The sequence below is a fragment of the Carassius carassius genome, chromosome 47 (assembly GCF_963082965.1).
Source record: "Carassius carassius chromosome 47, fCarCar2.1, whole genome shotgun sequence".
Classification (NCBI taxonomy): Eukaryota; Metazoa; Chordata; class Actinopteri; order Cypriniformes; family Cyprinidae; genus Carassius; species Carassius carassius.
The window spans coordinates 22,950,347-22,977,146 of record NC_081801.1 but is presented as its reverse complement, the minus strand read 5'-3'; the positions used below and the strand labels follow the sequence as shown (position 1 = coordinate 22,977,146).

General features: G+C 37.5%; 1 protein-coding gene across 1 annotated transcript; it reads right to left on the bottom strand.

Moving 5' to 3' along the window:
- Positions 1–17: 17 nt before the first annotated feature.
- Positions 18–25,456, bottom strand: LOC132130087 (leucine--tRNA ligase, cytoplasmic-like). The gene is made up of 32 exons (XM_059541729.1): positions 25,353–25,456; positions 23,827–23,948; positions 23,659–23,746; positions 23,492–23,572; positions 23,264–23,404; positions 21,916–22,077; positions 21,689–21,801; positions 19,274–19,337; positions 19,122–19,189; positions 18,814–19,039; positions 17,985–18,072; positions 17,613–17,689; positions 17,397–17,450; positions 15,849–15,989; positions 15,579–15,656; positions 14,933–15,018; positions 14,653–14,718; positions 14,474–14,556; positions 13,995–14,133; positions 12,943–13,155; positions 12,748–12,805; positions 12,320–12,383; positions 11,940–12,123; positions 11,520–11,610; positions 11,136–11,276; positions 10,523–10,663; positions 6,118–6,228; positions 5,096–5,206; positions 3,418–3,522; positions 2,958–3,053; positions 2,290–2,422; positions 18–826 (listed from the first exon to the last, which is right to left on the bottom strand). The coding sequence occupies exons 1-32, from the start codon at positions 25,356–25,358 to the stop codon at positions 621–623; spliced, it is 3,537 nt and encodes a 1,178-aa protein (XP_059397712.1). The 5' UTR covers positions 25,359–25,456; the 3' UTR covers positions 18–620.
- Between the last annotated feature and the right edge of the window lie 1,344 nt (positions 25,457–26,800).

Sequence of the window (26,800 nt, the reverse complement as noted above, 5' to 3'; positions counted from 1 at the left end):
CAGAAAGAAACCAAATGTACATTTTACTTGCATCAATTTATTAAATGTTCACTGAATACATATAATTTTAAAGGGGGAAATAAGGAAGAAAACAAAGCTTCCTTTTAAGGTTTTACAGTGAAAAGATATAAAGGCAGTGAATTCACAATCTGTTGGCCTGACGTCCTCAACTGGACTACTGCAGCTGACATATGCAAACGATTTAAACCAGAGGACGGATTGAAAACATTTCAAATGAACCGCAATAGACAGGTATAAAACATTATGAAAGTACACTAATACCTTCAAATGTCATATGTAGAGTCCACAAAGTATGGCATGAATATTTCCAATGCCATTAGCCTGAATGTGTATAAATTGAGTGTACAGTTCTCTTGGTCTTTTATTACTTAAAAAGCTAGAAGATGGATATAAATACATTATTGATGTTATAGAGACACTGCAGGCCCTTCAGGAGTGCAGGAGTTCACTAGATGCACTGAGACTGAATGCCAGCTAATGCTAAATTAACTAGCGCCTCAGCAGTCAATACAAACAATACTGTTTTTCTGATTATGTCAAGATGATACTCAAATGAGAAAACAAAAGACAACACCCTTGTGACAACAGAGTCTCTGAAATCACTGGACCAGGTAGATTAAAGTGTCCCCGATGTCTATTTTCAGGCCATTATCACTCATATGAACTTTGTTTTCTTGCAGGTTGATGTGGAAAACTGAACCGTTTGAGATGGGGAGCTTACCCTCCTCTTCTTTCCCCAAAACTGGGATTCTCCGAGGCCCGAGCAGTGGGTCCTCAAAACGCATCAGCTTCACTTTAGATAAATCTACAAATTTCACAACATCGTTATTTAGAAAGATAGCAACACTAACAGTAATCTAGCATGCTGTGGCATCAAAGTACAGGTGCTGGTCATATAATTAGAATATCATCAAAAAGTTGATTTCACTAATTCCATTCAAAAAGTGAAACTTGTATATTATATTAATTCATTACACACAAACTGATGTATTTCAAATATTTATTTCTTTAAATTTTGATGATTATAACTGACAACTAAGGAAAATCCCAAATTCAGTATCTCAGAAAATTTGAATATAACTTAAGACCAATACAAAGAAAGGATTTTTAGAAATATTGGCCAACAGAAAAGCATGAACATGAAAAAGTTTGAGCATGTACAGCACTCAATACTTAGTTGGGGCTCCTTTTGCCTGAATTACTGCAGCAATGTGGCGTGGCATGGAGTCGATCAGTCTGTGGCACTGCTCAGGTGTTATGAGAGCCCAGGTTGCTCTGATAGTGGCCTTCAGCTCTTCTGCATTGTTGGGTCTGGCATATCGCATCTTCCTCTTCACAATACCCCATAGATTTTCTATGGGGTTAAGGTCAGGCGAGTTTGTTGGCCAATTAAGAACAGGGATACCATGGTCCCTAAACCAGGTACTTGTAGCTTTGGCAATGCGTGCAGGTGCCAAGTCCTGTTGGAAAATTAAATCTGCATCTCCATAAAGTTGGTCAGCAGCAGGAAGCATGAAGTGCTCTAAAACTTCCTGGTATACAGCTGCGTTGACCTTGGACCTCAGAAAACACAGTGGACCAACACAAGCAGATGACTTTTTTTCTACCACATCTTTTCCTTCCTTTTGCCTCTCTATTAATGTGCTTGGACACAGAGCTCTGTGAACAGCAAGTCTCTTTTGCAACGACCTTTTGTGTCTTGCCGTCCTTGTGCAAGGTGTCAATGGTCGTCTTTCGGACAACTGTCAAGTCAGCAGTCTTCTCCATGATTGTGTAGCCTACAGAACTAGACTGAGAGACCATTTAAAGGCTTTGCAGGTGTTTTGAGTTAATTAGCTGATTAGAGTGTGGCACCAGGTGTCTTCAATATTTAACCTTTTCACAATATTCACATTTTCTGAGATAATGAATTTGGGATTTTCCTTAGTTGTCAGTTATAATCATCAAAATTAAAAGAAATAAACATTTGAAATATATCAGTCTGTGTAAATGAATTTAATGAATGAATATAACATACACGTTTCACTTTTTGAATGGAATTAGTGAATTAAATCAACTTTTTGATGATATTCTAATTATATGACCAGCACCTGTATTTGGGGGAAAAAAAAAATAAATAAAAAATAAAAAATGGATACCAAGGTTACACTTAAAAATGATTTTTGTAGCTTGGTCCCTTAAATTAAATCTCTTTATGAATATCTAGTTTAGTGAAAACATTCTAACAATTTCAACTTAAATAAAAAAATCAATTGAAATAAGCTTTACCCTTGAGGCTTCTGTTGACTCGGGATAGTCTGCGGATGATGCTGTCTTTGCAGTCTCCCTGTCGGATGTCAATCTTGGTGGAGAACAGACCGTTGGCTGGCTGAGGGTTCACCAGTGAGACTAACAGTCCAGGCTATGGCAGAAACAGAAGTCACAGCTGGAGATGACACATTTATGGATGCTACATCATACAAATCATGTGACACTGTTTAAATGAATTATTATTATTTTTATTCCCCAAACCATTTGACCAATATATTTTCAGTGTTCCATTATTAGATACTATATATGTGTGTGGGTGCGTAATATAATTTTACTTTATTAAATGTTTTATATACATACACACATATATATATCTATATATATATATATATATATACACATACACATACATATATATGCAGGTCAAATCCTGTATAAAAAATGTATTATCTTATGTCAAATATGTTTGCAAAAGCCTGGCAATAATTCAGAAAACATTTTTTATGTCTGAATGAACGCTGTACACTACATCATAGTAAGATGCATCAAGACGCATTAGAAATGCACGGCGTGCTTCTAAAATTAGGCTGTCTCTAGCTGCACGCAGCACAGGCCAGAACAACCATTAACAAACAGAAACAGTAGACGGAGGCTATGACAGGGCCTCAGTGGACTCTCATAATTACCTCAGATCTGAAGACACAGAGCGGTTTCCCAGGGCAACACTCCTCCTTTATTTTGTCATCCGCTTCGGAGGCAAAAACAACGTCTATCTGATCCAACTGATGGAGGAAATCGGCGAGGGAAGGAGGGTCAAGGAAAGAATGACACCGGTTATCATTTAGCTATTGACTGAAACAACTATCAATGAGATCAGGCTGAAAGTCATCTAATAATAGTGCTTTCAGCACTGCAGCTTGGTTATTACAAAAGAAAAAAACACAACAACTTTGCATTGCATTTTAGTGCAAAACACTATATTCAAATGGAAAGAATGAAAGGACCAGAGACATCAATTAAGTCATACATAAAGTCAATTTAGTTTGCAGGCTGTGTTACGAAAGTGAGGGTCCTTCTGGTTTTCTGTCCTTTGGTTTTGTAGAACAGAACATTTAGTTTGCTTTTCAAGTAGTTAGGTGCTATTACCTCAAGTGAATTAGTCAAATATACGATGTTCTCCAGCAGGACAGCACGCTCATCAAACTCCAGCTCTAGATCAAGAACCCGGGGCCCCTTTTTCTCTAGATTGTCCTGGAAACACAGAGCAAGACAAAAACAAGACCAATGTTAATGCATACTGTATTTTCCGGACTATAAGTCGCACTTTTTTTCATAGTTTGGCTGATCCTGCGACTTATAGTCAGGTGCGACTTATTTATCAAAATTAATTTGACATGAACCAAGAGAAATCAACCAAGAGAAATCCTTACCGTCTACAGCCACGAGGGGGCGCTCTATGCTGCTCAGTGCTCCTGTAGTCTACACTGAAGACATTAGAGCGCCCTCTCGCGGCTGTAGATGGTAATGTTTTCTCTTGGTTCTTGGTTCTAGATAAATGCGACTTATAGTCCAGTGCGACTTATATATGTTTTTTTTTCTCATCATGACACATTTTTGGACTGATGCGACTTATACTCAGGTGCGACTTATAGTCCGAAAAATACCGTACTAATGACACACACATATATATATATATATATATATATATATATATATATATATATATATATATGAAGAGTTCAGATGCAAAAGCCTCTTAAGTGCTAGGGGTGTGACGGTTAGTATATAACCGTGAGACCGGCGGTTATAGTTGAACACCGTCATTAGAACTCTATAACCGCCAAAACCGTGTCATTAAAATATTTTTTATATAAACATTTTTTATCAAAAATTATTTTCATTTTTTAGATATGATCATAAGATGCGCAATATATCGGGAGACATGGTTTTTACCACTTAATGAAGTTTTGTAAATCGTCAGACATGATATTTACCACTTCATTAAATTTTGTTTTGTAGAAAACCTTTCTTAAAAACGAATTTCGTTTTGTACAAATTTTATCGTAATTTTAATAAATGTTTCATCAACCAATTGTATGTATTTTAATAAATAAAAAGCAAATTTAGCAGACAATGATAACCGTGACATGGAAGCGCCAGCGCGCCGCGTTAACTTGCACTGCACTGTGAACTAGAGCGCATCTCATCAAAATGAAACTCAGCGTAGGCCTATGCCTCATACATTAGCATTAAATATCTTTGCTGCATCCTTTCTAGAACAGACAAGGGCTTTTTTTTGCGGCTCGCATCAGCAAAGCATTGCATCGTCCATAGACCGCAAATCAATCAGCGGATGGCGGGCGGGAGCCACTCAGGAGCTTTTGGCAAAGTCATCTTTCCTTGACCCACGATACAGAGGCAATGGGGGGGATGGATTGGAGGAGACAAAAGATGCACTCCGGGGGGAAATTGTATCAGCTGACGTGGGAACGGAGGCGGAGTTAGTGGTGCTTCGGAGGCTGCTGCTGCTGTAGATGATTCGGGAGAGGTCTGTGCACCACTCCCTCCCAAGAAGAGAAATCTTGGAGATCTCCTTAATAAACGGAGGTCTGAAATCTCTGCCCCTTTACCGATCAGAGCGCGCGCTGACACGGAGTTAACCCGCTATCCTTTTTTGTTAAGGATTTGTTCACTCTGTGTGATTCATTTAATGGAAAGCACATTCACTGCTAGTTGTCTGCTGTTAATTTTAAATAAACGTAGAGCAAGTAGCTAATCAGTGTCATTTTTTTCAAGATCATATTCAAGGACCGAACTCTTCTACCTTTATCATGGCTACAAAGGGCATCACTCTCTTCATGTATTTCTTCAGCTCTGGCATGGCACCCAGCTCCATGGCGATGACCTTATTGTCAGGTAGAGCTCCACTGTTGCTCTGGAAATGACAAGGGCAAAGAATAGTTTCTGATTGACAGCCCAACAAAACTTAACTCTCCAAATTCAACGATGGCATTCAGAGTGTCAGAGAACTGTATCAATCGCTGCTTATCCCTGTGCAGCAGCATAATTATACACACAACACCTAATTTTCACCTTTAATTGTTTGTGTGAGCAAAACATCTCTTAACTATGTATTGTGGCCTCTCATCCAATAATCACTTTGTGTTTTGTTACTTTTGAATTTCTGTTTGATGAAATAAACATGAATGAAACATTACAACCTTCTGAAATGTATAATGTTAATCATTAAAAAGATGTTAATAAAAGATCTTATATATAAACGTCATAAAATTACATTTCGCTCTGAAAAGCCATTTAATTCTCATAAATCCTTAGTCAGAGAAAGAAAAAAAAAACTTTAAACAGGAGCATTTTGCTAAATATACTCACTGTATTACATTGATTACATTCTTAAAAAGCCATTAGTCATTTCTCATCTGTTGTACGTTTGAATAAAATCTGTCATGACAGTACAGTAGTAGTACAATAACCATTTATTTAAATGTTTATATTTTAAAAAATGAACTGGAGTAGAAACCCAATTATTTTATTAAAAACTATTTATGGGTAATTTAAATGTTTGTATGCGTGTGCGTTGATTTCCTGTCTAAAAATGAATAGCAATTGAATTTGGACTCTATTGTTCATTTTAACCCATAAAATCACAGTGTTGTATCAACTGATTTCACATGAAGTTAAGAGATTGTTACACTTTAAAAAATTAAACATTGGAACTTGTAATCAACAATTCAATTCATAAAATCTGTGTCAAGCTGTATTAAATATGTGAAGATTTGTCTCAATTTGCAAACTTTGATATGTAAGATGTGATCAGGGTGTTTCTACCTTGTAATGTCTGCCCAGCAGAGAGAGGGCGCTGTGCTGCCAGGGCGGGTAGGTCTTTGCTACGTAGATGGTGCAGTGTGTGGGCTTAGCTGGAGGTTTGTTGTCTCCCTTCTGGGATAGAAAAGAAAACCAAAACTTAAAGTCAAAAGTAGTCACAAAGTAGTACAGTAGCATTATTGAGTATCATTTTTAATGTCAAGAATTTTAAACACTGGGCTGATGTTCTACAAACATGTTTACCTAAATGGGTTGTGATTTATTATTGCATTCGTATAATAATAATAATGATAAAAATCTTGAATAGACTAAGGCACCGTATACACGAAGACGTGTTTTGCTGTATACGCATATATTTTGTATCGTACAGGTCTTTCGTCCACACGAAACTGCCGATTTGGGAGAGTGAAACTGATATTTTTTTAAACCGAGTCCCAGAGTGGATAAATCTGAAAACACCACTCTTGCATTTACATCTGGACAGCAAATCTGTATATTTTCTGAAACAATGATGTTATCAGCTCCTGTCTCGCCTCTAGTCAGAAACTGCTACGTCACGTAACCGAAACAAAAACACGAACACTGAACGATTTGTCTTTTTATTAACTAACATAAACACAGATTAATAAATGTGTTGTTCTATGTTCCAGAATTCCAGAATTACAGCGCCACATACTGGTCTGGCATGTATACTACATTGTTTTGTGTAGACGCAAATATTTCTTGAAACAAGAAAAAAAAAAGATTGGATAGAAAAAAGCTCTGGCTTTTATGTGGACGTAGCCTAAAAAAGCAAGTGAAACCAGTGAAATAATATATTTTATAAAACAAGTTTCCAAAAGTAGACTTTAAATCTATTAATGTATTATCATACATGTATTTTAAATTGATATCCTTATTGCTATATCAAGTTACCAGCAGTACACAGTAGATTCCTTCAGAGTTTAAACCCCTCTGAAACACATCAGCACAACAACTCCTTATCCAAAGTGACACCCATTACCATACGGTCCCAACAACAGGACGGAGAAAAGCCTCTCTCCTCAGAGTCTTGACTCATAACGGTTACGTAAGGCTCGACTGTTGAAACAGACTGTAGGGAAACTGTCCCATGTTAAAAGCGAGGGATAATGCACCACTGGACTGTCAGGGGAGGTCTGGGACAGCGCTGAACTCACTCAACATGACTGCTGTCGACTCGATTCATTCTTAAAGTCAGTTATGTTTGGGTGGAGTCGGACTGCATGCTGGACTGCTGAGTTCTGGAGGTGCTAGATCTCCGTCTCATGGTTTAATGCCTAATGGTTTAATTCAGCGTAAGTAACCTAACTGAAAATCTTCATAATCAAACTTTAATGCTGAGGCAGCAAGGTTAAAGTTTTGAACATCACATTTAACTAGCAAGAGCAGCTTCAAAATCCTCGGTACTCATCTTACTGGACCTTTCTGCTGCTTTTGACACTGTTTATCACCAGATTCTCCTGTCCACCCTCAGAAAGATGGGCATCTCTGGAACAGCACTCCTGTGGGTTAAGTCCTACCTCTCTGACAGATCCTTCAGTGTGTCTTGGAGGGGTGATGTTTCAAAGTCACACCACCTTGCTACTGGGGTTCCTCAAGGCTCAGTACTTGGACCACTTCTCTTCTCAATCTACATGACATCATTAGGATCTGTCATTCAGAAGCATGGCTTTTCTTATCACTGCTACGCTGATGACACCCAACTCTACCTCTCATTCCAACCAGATGACCCGACGGTAGCTGCTCGCATTTCAGCCTGTCTGAGTGACATCTCTAGCTGGATGAATGACCATCACCTTCAGCTTAACCTTACGAAGACAGAACTCCTGGTGATTCCAGCTAACCCATTGCTTCATCACAACTTCTCTATACAGCTGGGCTCATCAACCATTACTCCTTCGAGGACAGCTAGAAACCTAGGAGTTGTGATGGATCATCAGTTAAGCTTCACAGACCACATTGCTACAACTACCTGGTCCTGCAGTTTTGCCTTATACAACATTAGGAAGATTAGACCCTTCCTGTCAGAGCAAGCAACCCAACTTCTTGTCCAAGCTCTTGTTCTCTCCAGACTGGACTATTGTAATGCTCTCCTGGCGGGCCTTCCTGCATGTACTGTCAAGCCTCTGCAATTGATCCAGAATGCAGCAGCGAGGGTTGTCTTCAATGAGCCAAAAAAAGCTCACGTTACTCCTCCCCTCATCAGGTTAAACTGGCTACCAGTAGCTGCTCGCATCAAATTCAAGGTACTGATGCTAGCCTACAAGACGACCACTGGCACGGCACCAAAACTCATTGGTTAAATCTTATGTGCCCTCCAGAAGTTTGCGCTCTGCAAGTGATCGACGCCTTGTGGTACCATCCCAAAGAAGTTCAAAATCACTCTCAAGGACCTTTTCCTGGACTGTCCCCAGCTGGTGGAATGACCTCCCAATCTCAATTCGTACAGCTGAGTCTTTACTCATTTTCAAGAAACAGCTAAAGACTCATCTTTTTCGCCTGCACTTAACCAACTAACACTAGCACTTTTCCTTTTCTTGTCTTTTAATTTAAAAAAAAAAAAAAAAAAAAAAAAAAAAAAAAAAAAACTACCTATGCGTTCTATACTAGACTAACTGAGACTTGTCATGGCACTTGTATACTGTTGTTGTTCTCTTGTTGACCTGACTGCTTCTATTGTTCTCATTTGTAAGTCGCTTTGGATAAAAGCGTCTGCTAAATGATTAAATGTAAATGTAACTGTTAACTCTAGTTACTATGCAACGAGGCATCCAATCCAAGAAAACAGGCACTGGCCCTTCCTGAGTGCAAAGTTTGGTGAGTTTACACTATAGAGATAAAACTATTAAGATTGTATATTATTATGATAAATAATATAAATATAGCTGGAAGCAGCCGTTACAGGACCAAGCCCAGCAGTGGCAGAAATGCTGTGACTTGCACACTATTAAAAGAGTCACCAGAAATATGATTTCAGGATAAAAGATTCAACAGAACAGAAATGGGCTGACTTCTTCAATTTTGGCCACTAGGAGGTGCATTTCCTAAAGTTGCGGGTGATTTTGTGTTGTGGCGCGTAAACTCGATTCACCTACCGGCCGCCGTGGCAGGTAAATAAAAATGGCATACTGTTTCACCCGGCCGGTGGACAAAAAAAGTTAATTTCCAAGTACAACACGCAATAAAGTGTAATATCATCCGAAGCAGCTCTGTGGAGAAAGGCAGTGTAAACCGGGCTCGAAACGGCGGCGTTGTTCCCAGTACAGTGTTTGCAGCTGAAGATAGTTCCGCTGGCAGAGTGATATATTTGTTGGTTATTTACAGTATGTTTTTAGCAGGCGCTCATGATATACAAGATCGCGCGAAGAGTTGAATTTGTTATCGCGCACAAATTTCCACATACTGTCACGTCTCTGTCAAACCCCGGTAAGTTCATTCTCCTCCAGCATTCTGCAACATTTTAGATTATATGGACAGTTTGTGTTTATCTTATTGTTTTTAACGGCATAATAAGCAAACTAATAAACAGTATTATCGGTCGTGTGTCTAATAACTGCTGTCCGGGGGATGCATTTTATTTCCAGTCTTCAAGTACTTTTTCAGAAGTTAGCTCTGTGGCTAGTAAGTTGTTACGCTGTTCATTTTTTTGTAGAAACAACACTGTATCGCTACACAAGTTTGACAGGTCTGGCGTGACGGGACACGTAAAAACGCTGTATTAAAAATGCCGTGCGTTCATTTGTCGATGGTGTAAAAGTTTGCGAGCCGGGATTTCTTTCAGTGATACAGTGTTGTATGTAACAGGGGACGCTTCCCCACGTGTTTCCTCAACCACAAAAAAAGAAAAAACACTTATACTGGTGAATCCTTTCTTTTGGAATAAAATACAACATTATTAATGCGTAAGAAAACTGTTTAGAATATCGCAAAAACAATTCTGTGCATTAAAAAAAGTTGAGTGCAGTGTATCATCCGGTTGGGCTGGAGTTGAGAGAATGAGCTGCTTCAGCAAGAGTCGGCTGTTTCAAAACCTAGTAAGCTGCCTAGATAGGCAGCATTTTTGAGCATCACTGAAAGATAAAATGCCAGTATTTCATTGAGACTTGAGATTAAATAAACTGCTTAAGTATTGTAGATCTTGTAGTATTAATTGTCACATGCAGTTACACATTGTCGGTTTAAAAAAAGAAAGTGGCTGGTAAAAACATCGAGTGGCTGGTAGATTTTGAAATCCACCAGCCACAGTGGCCAGTGGACAAAAAAAGTTAATTTCCATCCCTGGTGTGCACTGTACAGGACTGGTATAAAGAATACTTTTGGACAGGTGGCCAACATATCTTCCCAATAAGGAAAATTTCTGCTCAGCAAAAAAACAACAACTCCGTACCTTGCCCTTGGCTGGCTGTGTGTAAGCTTTCAGGCGAAGGCGGAGGTCATGAGCAGTGTCCATCAGATACTGTGAGGAGCGAATCAAGATCTCATCCACTGGACCGGCTGGAGGCCAGCGAGCCTTCATTATAGAACTGCTCTGTATGGAGAGAAAATAAAGTGTGTTAACTATGCAGCTTAGTTAAAGATTCATTTAACTTCAGTTTCTACTGAAATTCTAAATAAAATAAAAAAGCCGGTTGTGATCGGCTGTTTAAAGCAATATAGTCCTTCCAGCATTAAAATTAAAATTTTAAAATTAGATGGACAAAATATAATAACAATGCCAGAATGGATATACCAAGGATGCAATATTAGTCTAAATAAAGCTTTACAAAAAAAGTAATTGAAATTAGATGAATGTCAATTCACAAAGTTGTCAAAAGTATGACATTGTTGCATTCGGTTTAGGATTTGTGCCTTTGAAACAAACGAATGGAACACCAAGCTGTACCGTATGTGACTGTGGAGAACGCTATTTACTACAGTTCCTCAACAGTATGATTGGCTGTGCAGTGTTATGGTTTAGGAGTAAGCAGACAATCCCGTCCTTCAGTGTAGAGGGGTCTCACCTTCCCGAGCAGAGACCAGGTGTGTTCACACAGATGGGGGCAGATGGGAGCCAGCAGCAGTGTCTGGTTCTCAATAAACTGGAACACAAGATCCCTGTGCATGCCCTCGATGGCCAGCTCCCTGTATTTATCCTTGGCGGCCTTTAAAGAGTCAAGAATTTGTTTATTATACATAATCTCACTGCCATAATTTACTCTGCTGAAAATATCATGGAATGACACTTGAGTACATGCAGTCTCTTGAAGTGACGTGAGGTGTGTTATTGTTCTCATTAATTAATATGACTAATGTAGATATAATTTCTCCATATGAATCCACCCCATGCTTATGTAGCCGACACGTGTTGATGTGAAGGATGGTTGATGTAACGGTGTATGTATTACCTGGAACTCAAAGAAACCGCTCTTCAAAGCCTCCTTGTACATCATCCTCTCATAGTGCTGCTCTGTTTTAATGATGCTGGAACCCATTTCACTGCAGACAGGCACAGAGAAGCAGGTGGAAATAAATAAATACAATTAAAGTAAATAAAAACCCTTTTACAGATTCAAATTGTGCCTTAATTTCACAGTCAAACAATTTGAAACAGTTAGGAAGGACGGGCAGACTATTTTATATACACACTACAGTTCAAATGTTTGGGTTCGGTATTAATTAGTATTAATTACTTTCAAAAATAATACAAATAATCTATTATTTTAACAGTACACTTCTATTATTGGTATTATACCACAATATAATATATTCACTATATTACTGCATGAAGCCAGTGAATTTTATGTCTGTTCTGCGCTTTGTGTTACCTAATAAACACTCGGTCATTAAACGTGTCCGCTGGTCCGGTCCTCAGGTTGTTCTGATTGGCGATCATCTCTTTCACCCACTCCACCCAGGTAAAGAGACGCAATATTCCTGCATCTGCCATAGTCTCGACGAAGTTAGCATCCTCCACCGTGTCCCCAGCATCAGCCAGAGCCAGACGCATACCTACAACACAGACAGACAGAGACAGGTTAGCATGGGTTTAATAAGGTTTATGGCATACACATGCATACATTTCCATTAAAGGTCACATAAAAAAAGACATTAGTTAGACCTTACATGCTACTCCTGCTGCAGTAACGGTCTGACCGCATGTAAAGTGTTTGGCCTTCAAATGAGCCGCTTTTTAGAAAGAACTTACCATCTGCTGAAAACTTGGATATGGCTTGACTCAGAGTGAGAAAGTTGCCAGTGGATTTGGACATCTGGTGAGTATAAACACTTAATCAGACGAGTGAAGAGGAGCATCCACAACATGTGTGCTCATAAACACAGAGCAACAAACTAAAACTATTTTGAAAAAAAAATATTATTTGACATTAAGAAATGCTGACTTGGCAACTAACTGAAATTAAATAAGTTGAAGTACTAAAATGACAAACTGAAATAAAAATAGAATAAATTATATAATAGTACGCCCATTTATGGTCTTTTTGTTAAGAGATCTGTAAAGAAATTAGTAAAGAAATTCTCAAAAGTTTGGCTCTCACAATTACATTTTAGTCTACAGTAGCAAACTCAGTGTATGTTTTTCCTGACTAGAAAAACAGAAGAGGAATATCAACTCACCTTTTCAGAGTTTAGCAAAAGATGACCGTTGGCACGTACTGCTTTTGGCCATTTGCCGCTATCATGAAAAATACAATTGCAATAAGTGTGAAAATGTGTAGTAATGAAGGTGACACAAATTGAAATGAAACCGCTACATTACTACTTGTGTAATATAAACCGCTTTTCTTTCTACACAGGTAAAGTGCAGTGTACCTGTCATTGGGCCACATGGCTACATGATTGTAGAGGTAATAGGAGAGGTGGTTTGGCACCAGGTCTTTCCCTGAGACTCTCACGTCTACAGGGTACCAGAACTCAAACTCCCTCCTGAGCTTCTGCAGCTTCTCCTCGGGGATGTCTGTCTTTGGGAAAGGTGCTGTTTTGAAGAAGACGTAATCCCAGACCTCCTTCGTCATCTGCTCTGGTCTAAAGGGAGGAAATGTGTTTTTCTGGATTACTTTTGCTAATTTTATTCAAGTGACAATGAATGTGCGTGACAGTATACTCAGATGGTCAGGAACAACATTTTCCATGTCCAACATTTATACTCTCAGTTTGCTTCACAGAGTGTTTGACCAATTTTATGTAACGTTTACCTATTCAGTGAATTTCTACTAAATTTCTGTTTTTACTCTATACTGTCCTTTTTTATTTTGGCTGGATTCATCATTTCTGAACACTGGAAAAAAAATAAAATAAGAATATATACATTATTATACCTTTTGTTCACAAATTAACACACTTTTATGAATTTAAGACTAAATACAAACATAAAAATAAGCTATAAATAAACTCCACCACAGTCACATGACTTTAACATCACCACTGACAACTCCTTCGGTATTTATAAAAAATAAAAAAAAATTATTATTATTATAATTTTTTTTTTTTCAAAAGTCTGAGTTAGAATAGTTTGCAAGAGTCAGAGTGTGATTATAAACACAATGAAGCTGTAAAGCAGACTAGTGAGCGGATGATTTTTCCTGTTCACTGTGCTGATATTTAGGGCTTGTTTACACCTGATCACTTCATGTGTTTTTACTGATTTCTGATTTGTTAAAATGCTTCCATTTACACTTGGTTATATGTTAACAACGTTTATAATGGATATAAATCTGATCTTCAACTGCCGTGCTACATGCAAATTTAACATTAATTTAAATTAAACCTTGCATTATGTAGAGCTGGTGTATAGAACGGTCTTGTTTATTCTATAATTTAGAATTTTTTTAACTGTCTAGCCTTTTCTGGAAAAGCACAAATACCTGATTCCCAGTGGCGAGGGGCCCTGTCCGTTGAGGACCCCTCCCTGGAGGAGATGTGCCACGGTGTAGTAAGCCATATAGATGGTGGAGTCCGACAGGGACTCAATGAGCCAATGTTCATCCCATGGCAACCGGGTTCCTGTGGGAACCAAACACATATACAGTAAGAACTCCAAAATCAAAGGTTCTCTCTAAGGAACAGAAAGAAAATTGCTGATGGTATCGCTGAGTGGTTTGGGGGCAAGGGAAGAGCGAGGAATAAGAGTATTACAAAGGAAATACAGAAGGGCATTGTTCTTACAAAAAGACTTTGATTAAGATAAGCTTCAAACAAAAGCGGCCGTCTGAGATGATTTCAAAAGGAAGAAAACTTTGTGCAATTTGCCTAACTATTACAAGCAATTTATTTCAAAAGAAAAATCCAACAGGATGCAGGAAAAGTTGCAATGAAGCTTGTTAACTAGATAAACTGGTCTTACCTAACCCATAGGTTCTGGAACAGGCGTGCTCCTGAAGCCAAGCCAATGTTGCTTCAAAGTTCTTCCTGGTTTCATCACAGAACCTGAAGAGCAAAGCATATAGTCAATATTCAATAAAACAGTCAGCAACTTGACAATTTCCACTGTAATCTCCCAATGCCACAAAGTGTGAGACTTACGTCTCCAGAGCTTCCAGGACGCCCGTAGCTTGCTTTTTCCATTCCTCGTTACCATAATCCAGATACCTGACGGAAAAAGACCCCCAGTCACTGTCTGACAAGTCAGATCACTCTGGGATTCCCACAACAACAACAAAGCACTAAAACCCTCAAAGATCACAAGGACAGGGCACAATCTGACTGAACAGGAAGCATATATACAAGACAATAAACAGTGGATGCTAAAATGTGTTTGGAGACAATAGTAGATAGCAGCTGTATGAGTGTTTCCTGCACTGACCATTGATCACACAGTGCCACGACACACTCGTCTGCAGACCGAGATAACACCTGCTTCTCCGGCTCCATGTAGATCAGTGCCTCACCCTAACATAAATGAACAAAATGGGTTAGACTTTTTTTTTGTAATACTTTATTTAAAAAAAATATTTCCCACATCAGCATTTAATCATTTAGTCATTAACCCTACTGTATTTTATATGACGTACAAACATCTAAGGCTTCGAAAATGTCTTGTCTAGTTTATACTTCTTCTAACTAAGTAAAATGCCTTTGTTATTTTTTTTATTATCCACCTTCGGGAAATCTTTAATGATTTTTTTTTATTAAATAACAGTAAGATTAACTTTTTTTTATTATTATTATTGTTTTAGTAAGACTGAGAAACTCTTGGACAGAAGCAACCTAAGTTTACTTGATTATCCAAATCAAAACTGTTTGGTGCGGCTGTCCTCGACTAAGGATTTTTCTGCTCGACTAGCAGTCATTCATTGGAAATAAACATTTAAATCATTATTACCTGAGAATATTTGTCTTCCATTAGAATTGGTTCATTTGAAAGTAGACATTTCACTCTCAATAGATATATTTTTTATTATATATTTTTCTTAGATTTTTTTATACTTTGTCTAAACTTGTCCACCAACCTTCTCCACCATCATCTTCTGAATGGGCTTCTTAACGTCCTGGACCTTCTGTCCCTTGAATCCCTCCACTAACATGATCTGGCGAAACAAAGTTCAGTAAAATTGTTCAGATGTTCACATGTATAAGGAATAAGTTGTCATTTAGCAGATATCTAAAGCAAATACCTCGATGTCTAATACAAGTGTATTTCAGAAAGTGCATTCATCTGTGGTATTATATTAGAGAAGAAAATGATGAATTTGAGTGATGTTGGTGTCAGATGGTCTTACCCCCTCATAAAAGCCTTTGAGGTAGACCTTCTCTTTGGCCTCAGCCAGCTTCTCTCTGTCATTCTGGCTTTGGATCTTTAGTTCATCGCAAACCAGAGGAGCCGACAGGTTCCCATATCCTGGAATCTCAATGATGGGCACCTGGTAGAACAGAAAGCCACAAGTCACTATTAAACACAGAATCTAGGATGTTTTGAAAAATAACTTAAAGGGATACTCCATCCCAAAATGAAAATTTTGTCATTAATCTCTTACCCCCATATCGTTCCAAACTCATAAAAGCTTTGTTCATCTTCAGAACACAATTGAAGATATTTTGGATGAAAACCGGGAGGCTTGTGACTGTCCCATAGACTGCCAAGTAAATTACACTGTCAAGGTCCAGAACAGTATGAAAGACATCGTCAGAATAGTCCATCTGCCTTCAGTGGTTCAACCGTAATGTTACAAAGTGACGAGAATACTTTTTGTACATGAAGAAAACTAAAATAACGATTTTATTCAACTCTCCTCTGTTTCTTTCCACTTCACCGTAGCGCCATTTTAGAGAATATGAGCTGAACGCAGCCAGCGTACGCGCTTCTGTGTCAGCCGCGCCACAAGGTTGTGCTGTTTTCTTTCAAATCAAAGCATAAATATACATAAAAAACGTATCCTTGTGGCGCGTCTAATACAGAAGAGCAAATGCTGCTTGCGTTCAGCTCATATTCATTATTTTTGTTTTCTTCGTGTACAAAAAGTATTCTCGTCGCTTCATAATGTTACGTTTGAATCACTGATGGCAGATGGACAATTCTGACAACATCTTTCATACTGTTCTGGACCTTGACAGTGTAATTTACTTGGCAGTCTATTGGACAGTCACAAGCCTCCCGGTTTTCATCCAAAATATCTTCAATTGTGTTCTGAAGACGAACAAAGCTTTTACGGGTTTGGAACAACATGGAGGTAAGAGATTTTAGGAGACAACATTTTCATTTTGGGGTGGAGTACCCCTTTAATCCATAAAGTAATCTGTCAGGCACAGCACTTTCCCAACAATTTATAATTTATGAACAAGTCATTTTTTTAAATATTTTTAAATATAATTTTTTTTATAAAGTAGTTAAAAATGGATTATTACACTTATACAAAGTCGACTCCCTTGTGATTTATGTTCTCCCATTGAATCCATTAGACTTTGGCAGTTTACTTTGCCTTGTGTTAAAATTAATGTTGCTGTTGTAAAAGCATACCATGTTTTTTTTTATTAGTCAGAAAAAACACATTACAATTACATTTGCAGCCCTATTCAACAGTAAGGAAGTTCAGATTTTTACTAGCTCTACCCTATACATTTAACTATTTGTTTAAATGTAAAACTTCATATAGATTAATAGTATTTTTTTAAGTATATTTTACACATGTATTGTTAATTTTTATTTCAAAATAACATTAAGGTTCTATTTAAAATTAAACGCAGCCCTGGACCTCTCTCAAACCTCCACTGGGACACCGAGCTTTTCTCATCATCCAGCCTTGGATGGAATCTTTAAAAATGCTTCTTACCGGCTCAAATGGTAGAACCATATAATCTTGAATTCCGTACTTTTCTCTCAAAGCCTAAAAAAAAAACATTAATTAATGCATTTTTGTATCAGGTATAATAATCTTATAAGAAACACCGTTATCCTCAGAAATGTTATTTTGTGAAGGAAATCAAACAACATTTGTATCAAGAAAAGAAAATGAAATATTATAATAATGATAAAACAAATACATCACCAGTTTCTTTTTAATGTCCCTCAGAGCGGCGATGTCATCAGGAGCATCTGACGGAACACTGGTGACGACTCCAGTTCCTGTGACGACACATTACATCTCAACAAACATTTAACTGCTGCATCTCACATCTTTTCAGTCAAACAACAAGTGATCCATATTAACAGTCCTGACATATCAGTTTGGGAATGGCCCTTCCGGGGTGTAAACAGGGCCCCAGGGTATAAGAAAACTTCACCTTGCTCCGCAATGACTAACGCCACTTTCACTTTGGCTATTAAAACATGCAGCATTGCCCTGCGGCCCATTGAGAGATGCATCTTGTCGATGAAGGGGTCATGTGATGTGACGATATTATGGGCTGGTGTCAGGTACCTTTGTCTTCTTTAATGGTGAGCATTGGCAGGGCATAAATGGTCTTGTATGAAGTGAGGGGGGCGCTTAATGCACAGCCGAGGATGTCCTGAAAAAATGGGAGAGCGAGTGAGTCTGTAAAAGAGCAGGAAGTGTGCATAAACTGCCATAGTATTTAACTGAAAACCATTACTTGTCATAAGTTTGGTACAAAACGCACTGCATTTTCAATAGATTCAAATAATTGTGATGACATTTTTTTTTTTTGTAGTTAATGCATTTGGTTTCTTCTTTTTCCTTTCCTTTACTGTTATTGTTATTTTATTAAATAATCAGAATAATAGAAATACAATATAATGATATAGTATGAAACAAATCACATCATTGAGTGAATGTTATAAAAATGTTACCTCCCAAAAATTTCACTCCACAAAAAAATTCAATAAATGAAAGTTATATTTTAAAATAAATCAAAATTTTATTATTTTAAGGGCTAAGATTGTTTCACATTGTGACAAAATGACACTAATTAAAAAAATTATAATAGTTCTACTTTTATTATCAATAATAATAATAAGAAGAAGAAGAAAAAGAAAAAGAACAACAACAATAATAGTACAACAAATACTACCATGATTTAAAATTACTTCAATTTAAATAACACTTCATTATTCTTACAAAATTATCACTACTAGTTTCATTGCATCTTGGATTGTGGATGTTATTTCATCATTATTTACTTCACTACCCAAGTAACTGCTTTCCCACACTGCCTTGTTAAGTCATTCTGTCAGATTTTTTTTCTTTTAAACCACAAAACACAAGCAGACTGTGTGTTAGAGACACAGACCTGGCCCATGATGTTCATGATCACAGGAACCACTCCGTTCTCTTTGGTAAAGCCCTGGTAGGACATGTTCCTGGCGGACCTCTGCGTGCTGATGAACAGCTCAGCGCTGGCCGTCTCAAATATAATGTACTTCATATCTGGCCGAATCCAGCAATTCGTCTGACCAAACATGGTTTCAGGCCTCAGAGTCGCAGCCACCAGAAAAATCCTCTTGCCTTTAAGTCCACTGAAAGAATTTTTAAAGACATTTTTGTACCTAGATAAATGAATATGACAATCATTTGGTATCATATTATTATGGATTGTACCTCAATTTTGCTGGGTAAGGTTCCACCATCTTCATCTTAATCAGGGTATACTCTTGAGGACCAACCCCCTGCGATACAGAACATTACTAGATACACATCTATCCTATTTTATAGAGAAAAACAAGGATTTCTTCATTAAAAATAGTGCGCACCTCTCCTGTCTGTCTGTCATGGTCCATGCAGGGCTGACCATCTTTGGGAGAGTAAATGGTATATCTGGAAGAGCAAGAAAGAAAGATTTAATTCAAAAAGAAATATTTCAGAATTGGAAAATAAATACATGACAATTTAATGTCAAACAATGTTTTTATTAATGTTTTTTTTGTGTGTGTGTGTGTGTGTGTGTGTGTGTGTCAGGGTGTCTACAGAGTTTAACAAGTTAAATTTAAGACTTTTAAAGACCTTTTTAATACCGGCTTGTACAGAAATTAAGACCACCAAACCTGCGGTGAAAACACACACATATACAGGTCCTTCTCAAAAAATTAGCATATTGTGATAAAAGTTCATTATTTTCCATAATGTAATGATAAAAATTAAACTTTCATATATTTTAGATTCATTGCACACCAACTGAAATATTTCAGGTCTTTTATTGTTTTAATACTGATGATTTTGGCATACAGCTCATGAAAACCCAAAATTCCTATCTCAAAAAATTTGCATATCATGAAAAGGTTCTCTAAACGAGCTATTAACCTAATCATCTGAATCAACTAATTAACTCTAAACACCTGCAAAAGATTCCTGAGGCTTTTAAAAACTCCCAGCCTTGTTCATTACTCAAAACCGCATTCATGGGTAAGACTGCTGTCCAGAAGGCCATCATTGACACCCTCAAGCGAGAGGGTAAGACACAGAAAGAAATTTCTGAACGAACAGGCTGTTCCCAGAGTGCTGTATCAAGGCACCTCAGTGGGAAGTCTGTGGGAAGGAAAAAGTGTGGCAAAAAATGCTGCACAACGAGAAGAGGTGACCGGACCCTGAGGAAGATTGTGGAGAAGGATCGATTCCAGACCTTGGGGGACCTGCGGAAGCAGTGGACTGAGTCTGGAGTAGAAACATCCAGAGCCACCGTGCACAGGCGTGTGCAGGAAATGGGCTACAGAGAAGCAGCACTAGACTGTTGCTCAGTGGTCCAAAGTACTTTTTTCGGATTAAAGCAAATTTTGCATGTCATTCGGAAATCAAGGTGCCAGAGTCTGGAGGAAGACTGGGGAGAAGGAAATGCCAAAATGCCTGAAGTCCAGTTTCAAGTACCCACAGTCAGTGATGGTCTGGGGTGCCATGTCAGCTGCTGGTGTTGGTCCACTGTGTTTTATCAAGGGCAGGGTCAATGCAGCTAGCTATCAGGAGATTTTGGAGCACTTCATGCTTCCATCTGCTGAAAAGCTTTATGGAGATGAAGATTTCGTTTTTCAGCACGACCTGGCACCTGCTCACAGTGCAAAAACACTGGTAAATGGTTTACTGACCATGGTATTACTGTGCTCAATTGGCCTGCCAACTCTCCTGACCTGAACCCCATAGAGAATCTGTGGGATATTGTGAAGAGAAAGTTGAGAGACGCAAGACCCAACACTCTGGATGAGCTTAAGGCCGCTATCAAAGCATCCTGGGCCTCCATAACACCTCAGCAGTGCCACAAGCTGATTGCCTCCATGCCACGCCGCATTGAAGCAGTCATTTCTGCAAAAGGATTCCCGACCAAGTATTGAGTGCATAACTGAACATAATTATTTGAAGGTTGACTTTCTTTGTATTAAAAACACTTTTCTTTCATTGGTCGGATGAAATATGCAAATTTTTTTGAGATAGGAATTTTGGGTTTTCATGAGCTGTATGCCAAAATCATCAGTATTAAAACAATAAAAGAACTGAAATATTTCAGTTGGTGTGCAATGAATCTAAAATATATGAAAGTTTAATTTTTATCATTACATTATGGAAAATAATGAACTTTTATCACAATATGCTAATTTTTTTTAGAAGGACCTGTACATATACCTATACACACACACGCACAAAAAAACAATAGATAAAATTTGTTACAGCAATATTTTATTACAATACACAGTGATACACATACCTCGCTATTAAGTTTCTTTTGCACAACAACTCTATTCATTTTATTTTTTAGGGCAAAGAGGGGCTGTTCTACACACATACTGCCCAACTAACAGAGAACGTTCACCAAACATTAGTACTTGTTTGCCATTTGGTTATTGTTTTTGGGAACATACCAAACAATAGCATTCTAGGAACATACTTTTTTTTATTTTACCAACATAAAAAAACATCAAATCCCACAATGTTGCAGGGGTTAGGGGTTAGATTGAGACAACCTAAAAATTATTTTTACAGAACTTTAAGGTTTTACTTTTGCGATAACTTCCATAGAAAGGTTATTTTAGGTGTCATTTTTGATTATGATGTGTACAGTGTAGTACAGACTTTGCTTTTCTCTGCCGGGGTTTTACATTTCTGCAAAGATTAGTCAACTTCAGTTTTGTAATTACTGCTATTGATTAATAGTTAGAAAATGTATTTCAAGTCTGTTACCATACCTTTTCCCGAACTTAATCTTTTTTCTCTCTTTCAGAGTGATGTACTGCCACCTCACGAAAGAGTCGTAGAAAGGGTTCACATCGGTCGTGATGAAGGAACGACGCCAGTCAGCCTACAACATTAATGAGGAAAAACTTCATTTACGGACTCTCAAATCATGTTGCTTTAAATGGCAAAATACAAAGCAATAGGCAGAATTACAAATGTTGAGGTGAACTTGTACTACCTTTAAACCCATTTTCTTCAGGTCTTCTACAGCGAGAGGAGGGAAATATTCCAGCCAATGTTCAGCTTCGGCAAACTTCACGATATCATCATCCCGCAGTCCCAGAGATTTCATGATGTCCCACTGGAACTTGGCGCTTCCGGACTTTGCTACGGCTTTGCTCTGCCAATTACATCATATTAATAAACGTACACTTTACCAGCTTTAATTAATTATGTGTTCTCAGCTAGTGTTGCTTTCGTCAACGAAAATTATGACTAAATATCGTCTTCAATGAATCTTTATCACGTGACGAAAACAAGACGAGACACAACGTAAATGCTGGTCATGTGACAATGACTATAATTAAATGTATAATGCAAATTTGTTGACGAATAAAAACGAGACTAAATGTGGTTTACAAAATAAAAATTATGCTAAAATGTCTTTTAATTTTCGATGACCAAAACGAGACGAAACAAAATGTTATAAGGTTTTTTCTTTTTTTGTCTCGTTTAGTCGCGTTATTATTATTATTATTATTATTCTTATTTTGCAGTATTTCTGTTTCCGGTGTCTCACTCCGGGGACTGCATCAGGTCGCACTGCGCAGACGCAGGCGACGTCACTTCCTCAAGCCCCACTCGCAGCATTATTTAGTTAACAAAGTTAAGTCTGACACAGTGAACGATGTGTTTACTTCTAACATGTGTGGTTGGTAAAATAAATGTTGTAAATCCAAATCAGAGCATCTTCCGTGTCTGGTATGGATGTATTGAGTCTATAAGGTAATAATAATATAATAAGATAACCTTGTTTGAAAGGGGTTTGGCTTAAAAGAAAATTTTGGTTTCGTCTATACTACTATGTACTTATACTTTACTGACTGAGTTAAATAGAATTGCATCACTAAAAAGAGACTAAAATACAATTATCATTTACTAGACTAAAAAGTGTATGAACGTGACTAAAACTAATAAAAACTAAAATGACAGCTTCACACAAAGACTAGACTGAAACTAAAATTAAAACAGGACTCCAAAAACAACACTATTCACAGCTCATGGATCAACTCTTGTGAGTAGGGGTGTACAATAAATATCGGCCGATAATTAATGTGCACCTCATCAGTAAAGTTGGTTATCTAATCAGCAGTAAATTCCATCAGGAGCGTGATTTCACACAGGGGCGTTGTTAAATGACAAGCTGCGCAAATCAACGCTGATAATGAACGTGGATTTGCACAGCTTGTCAGGCTTTACTTACGAGATGCACATTAATTATCGGCCGATATTTATTGTGCACCCCTACTTGTGAGGATTCAAACCTACAACATTTGGGTTATAATTTCCTCATAGCACACATTTACCTTCTTGCCCTTTGCCTTGTCCTTGATGATGACCTCATCACTGATCATCTTCTTCTGCTCTTCCTCCTCCTCATCTTCCTCAGGGAATTGGGGCGGGTTTCCATACAGCTCCATTTCTCTCTTAAGCTTGTCTGCACATGCCTGTTACACACGGACATACAGCATTTCTGTTGATTATAAATGTGTATAGATCTGAGGTGCAGACCTTCGGGGGTTTAATCTACTCACTTTGATGGGCATCCCAGTGCAGTGAAGTCCAAATGGGAAAAGACAATGCTTTCCTTTCAGCCGCTGGTAACCCATTGCAAACTACAGGGCATTGGAGATTATAATTGAATTATAAATGCTATGGCATGTTGTCTTTGACATCATCTTTAATTGGATTTCAGACTCACCTCACACTTCGACAGGCAGAACGTATGTCCAAGGTGAAGTCTCCCGTTCATGTACGGATAAGGAAACGTAACAAAGTACTTGTTCTTACTGGGTAGACAGACAAGAATACATAATTAGTTGTGAATATAATCTGTACAACTTCAGAAAATATATCAAAACAGGCTCACTTTGTATTTTCCTCAGAGGTGGTTTGAGCGTCAATCTCAAAAATCTTTTCCTGCTCCCATTTCTGTTGAATCTCCTGCTCAATCTTCCTCAAGAAGTCAAGTTTCGCCGTTCCTTTGCGTTCCTGGAAGGACACATAACATTATCAAAATTAAGTTTCAGATGCATAAACCTCTAAATCCATCTATTCAAGATTTTTTCTTTTTAAATTGGCATTTTTAGTTTCAATTCAATGGCAATAAAAAGATTATTAGCAAGTTATTCAAAAATGTAAAATGTCATTTCATAAGTGCCTGATAAAAGTGCTAATTTCAAAGAAAAATATCAGATGAAAACACATATATATATATATATATATATATATATATATATATATATATATATGGGTTGCGGTCACAATTTTACATACACTTAGCAGTATCTGCAAAATGCTAATTATTTTACCCAAATAAGTGGGATCATACAAAAGTCATGTTATTTTTTATTTAGTGTTGACCTGAGTATGATATTTTACATAAAATATGTTTAAATAGAGTCCACAAGAGAAATTAATAGTTTAATTTATAAAAATTACCCCTTTCAAAAGTTTATATATGCTCAATTCTTAATACTGTGTTTTTAAATGGATCATCCACAGCGTTCTTTTATTTATTTATTTTTGATAGTAGTTCATGAGTCCCTTGGTTGTCTTGAACAATTAAATTTCCCACTGTTCTTCAGATAATTCATTCAAGTCCCACAAATTCTTTGGCAAGTTTCTTAAGTCCCTCGGTTCTCCTCAGTGTAAAAAGATGGACCTCAAAATCATTGTGATTGTTGAAAAGGGTTCAAATATGCAAAAGATACTGGAAAACCACAGAATGTGTGGGACCTGAAGGATTTTTTCTGAAAACAACGGGCAATTTAACTGTACAAGACAAACAACGGACTCATGAACGACTATAAAAATAAAAATACAAATAATAATACAAATAATAATAATATATATATATATATATATATAACTTAAGAAGAGCATCATTAATATATTACCTTATGTAAATAGTTAGAAATGCATAAAAAACTATAGTTCATAAATTAACAAAGGCTACATCATCTAGTGATCTGTTCGGTGTCATGGTTTATGTTTATTAATAAAACTGTACTGTAAATGGTACATTTCCTAAGCTAACGTATATAGTGGCTCTCGTATCCCGATCAGATGCGCATGAGCAGCTCTGATTGACAGCTGTCAACTCCGTTCATCGCAATGTGCCAACAACTTAATCCAATTTGCAATAAAGTAACAACGTTACTGAGATCGCTCACTGTGTGGATCGAACATCTCCTACTTTTCGCTCATGACTCAAAACACATAAATGATCAAGAGTGATACATTTGCATGAAGCTAGCTTCTAAAGATAAGCCATGCTGCTCAATGGACAGGTTTATTTTTGTGTTGTTTGAGCTCATGAAGCAGGCAGTACTCTAAACCGCATAAAGTAAAGGGTGTGATCCAAGAAACCGGCTTATTATGAAAGAAACTTACCGTCATTCCGCTCTTTTCGCTGTAACTTCTGCAGGATTTGTTGAAGAGTGGAACCCACGTTGCGCTCGGCTGATGACACTGGGCGGAAACGGAAGACGCTTTGAATTATGGGTAATGCAGTTCGCAGGGCTTCAGTCCTCTTCCCCAGTTTAAAAAAAAACGCTCTGTTCTCTTTTTCTGTGCAGACTATGCAGTGTTGGGAAGTAACAAGTTAAATGTAACCGTTATCTGTTACAGTTACTGAAAAAAAGTAATTAATTAAATTACAGTTACCTATGAAAATGTTAACGATTATAAAGGAGGTTACATCTGAATATTTCTCTTTCTCTCACTGTCTCACATGCACACATCTTTTCTGCTGTCTTAGTGAAGACATTTCATAGACTTCCATTGATTTTATATGAAATCTTCTATCAGCTAACCCAACCACTACCACAAAATCTACCCCTCAAGAAACATGTGCAAAACCAGGGTTGCCAACTCTCACGCATCTGGTGTGACACTCCCGCTTGGAATTCAGCGTGAGATTGATGCTGAAAGCGTGAGTGTCACGCCAGATGCGTGAGAGTTGGCAACCCTGGCAAAACACTAGATTTAAATAAAATCAAGTTTGGGCTGTTTTATAAGGACCAGTGAAATGTCCTCACTAGCGTATCGTCATGATCTTCACTATATAAGCAAGGACATTTGGTCCTCACCAGCATAGTTAAACCATAGTTTGCATTCACACACACACACAGACACACAGAGAGCGAGAGAGAGAGAGAGAGAGAGAGAGAGAGAGAGAGAGAGAGAGAGAGAATTTATTTCTTTCCACATGATTTTCCACATGACTAAAATATGAGATACTATTGTTTGAGGACACATAATAGGACACATGTTTATTCAATAACTTTATTCAAACAGTTTTTTTTTTCAAGGCTTTGTTATGCCAGTGTTTTCTGACGTATTTGCTATGCAAAGATTTTATTTCAGAAACAGTATATTAAACTTTTTATCATTTATCATTTCAGATCTGTATTTAACCTCAAAACAATCTCAAATTGAAAAGAGGGGCTAACGTCTGATTTTGTGGTGGCTGTGCTTTAAAATAAATAAATAAATATAATTACATTTCCAAAGTAGCCTTCCCAATACCGGACATATGCCTGGGGCCCCAAGGACACTGAATCCCTGATCACTTGTAGAAATCACAGCACAACTATCATCAAAAAGCCACACGATTTGAGAAATGCATAGCATCTCTAAACACATATTTGCAAGCAAATAATAATAATAATAAATAATAATAATTTAATAATTTATCAAATTATTATTATTATTGTTGTTGTTGTTTTTTTTCTCTCTCTCTCTCAGAAATATTCCAAACATTCAAAAGAATGACATAAACCAATTAAAATGAAATAGTCTATCTCTGATGTGGGTGTCCATAGCGAGGGGGGGGGGGG

Excerpts from the sequence above, each read along its gene's own strand:
- LOC132130087 (XM_059541729.1), bottom strand. Across the intron at positions 11,611-11,939 it reads AATGACCGAGTGTTTATTAG|TGAAATGGGTTCCAGCATCA; the intron begins GTAACACAAAGC and ends GCCTGTCTGCAG. Across the intron at positions 5,207-6,117 it reads TGCTGGGCAGACATTACAAG|AGCAACAGTGGAGCTCTACC; the intron begins GTAGAAACACCC and ends TGTCATTTCCAG.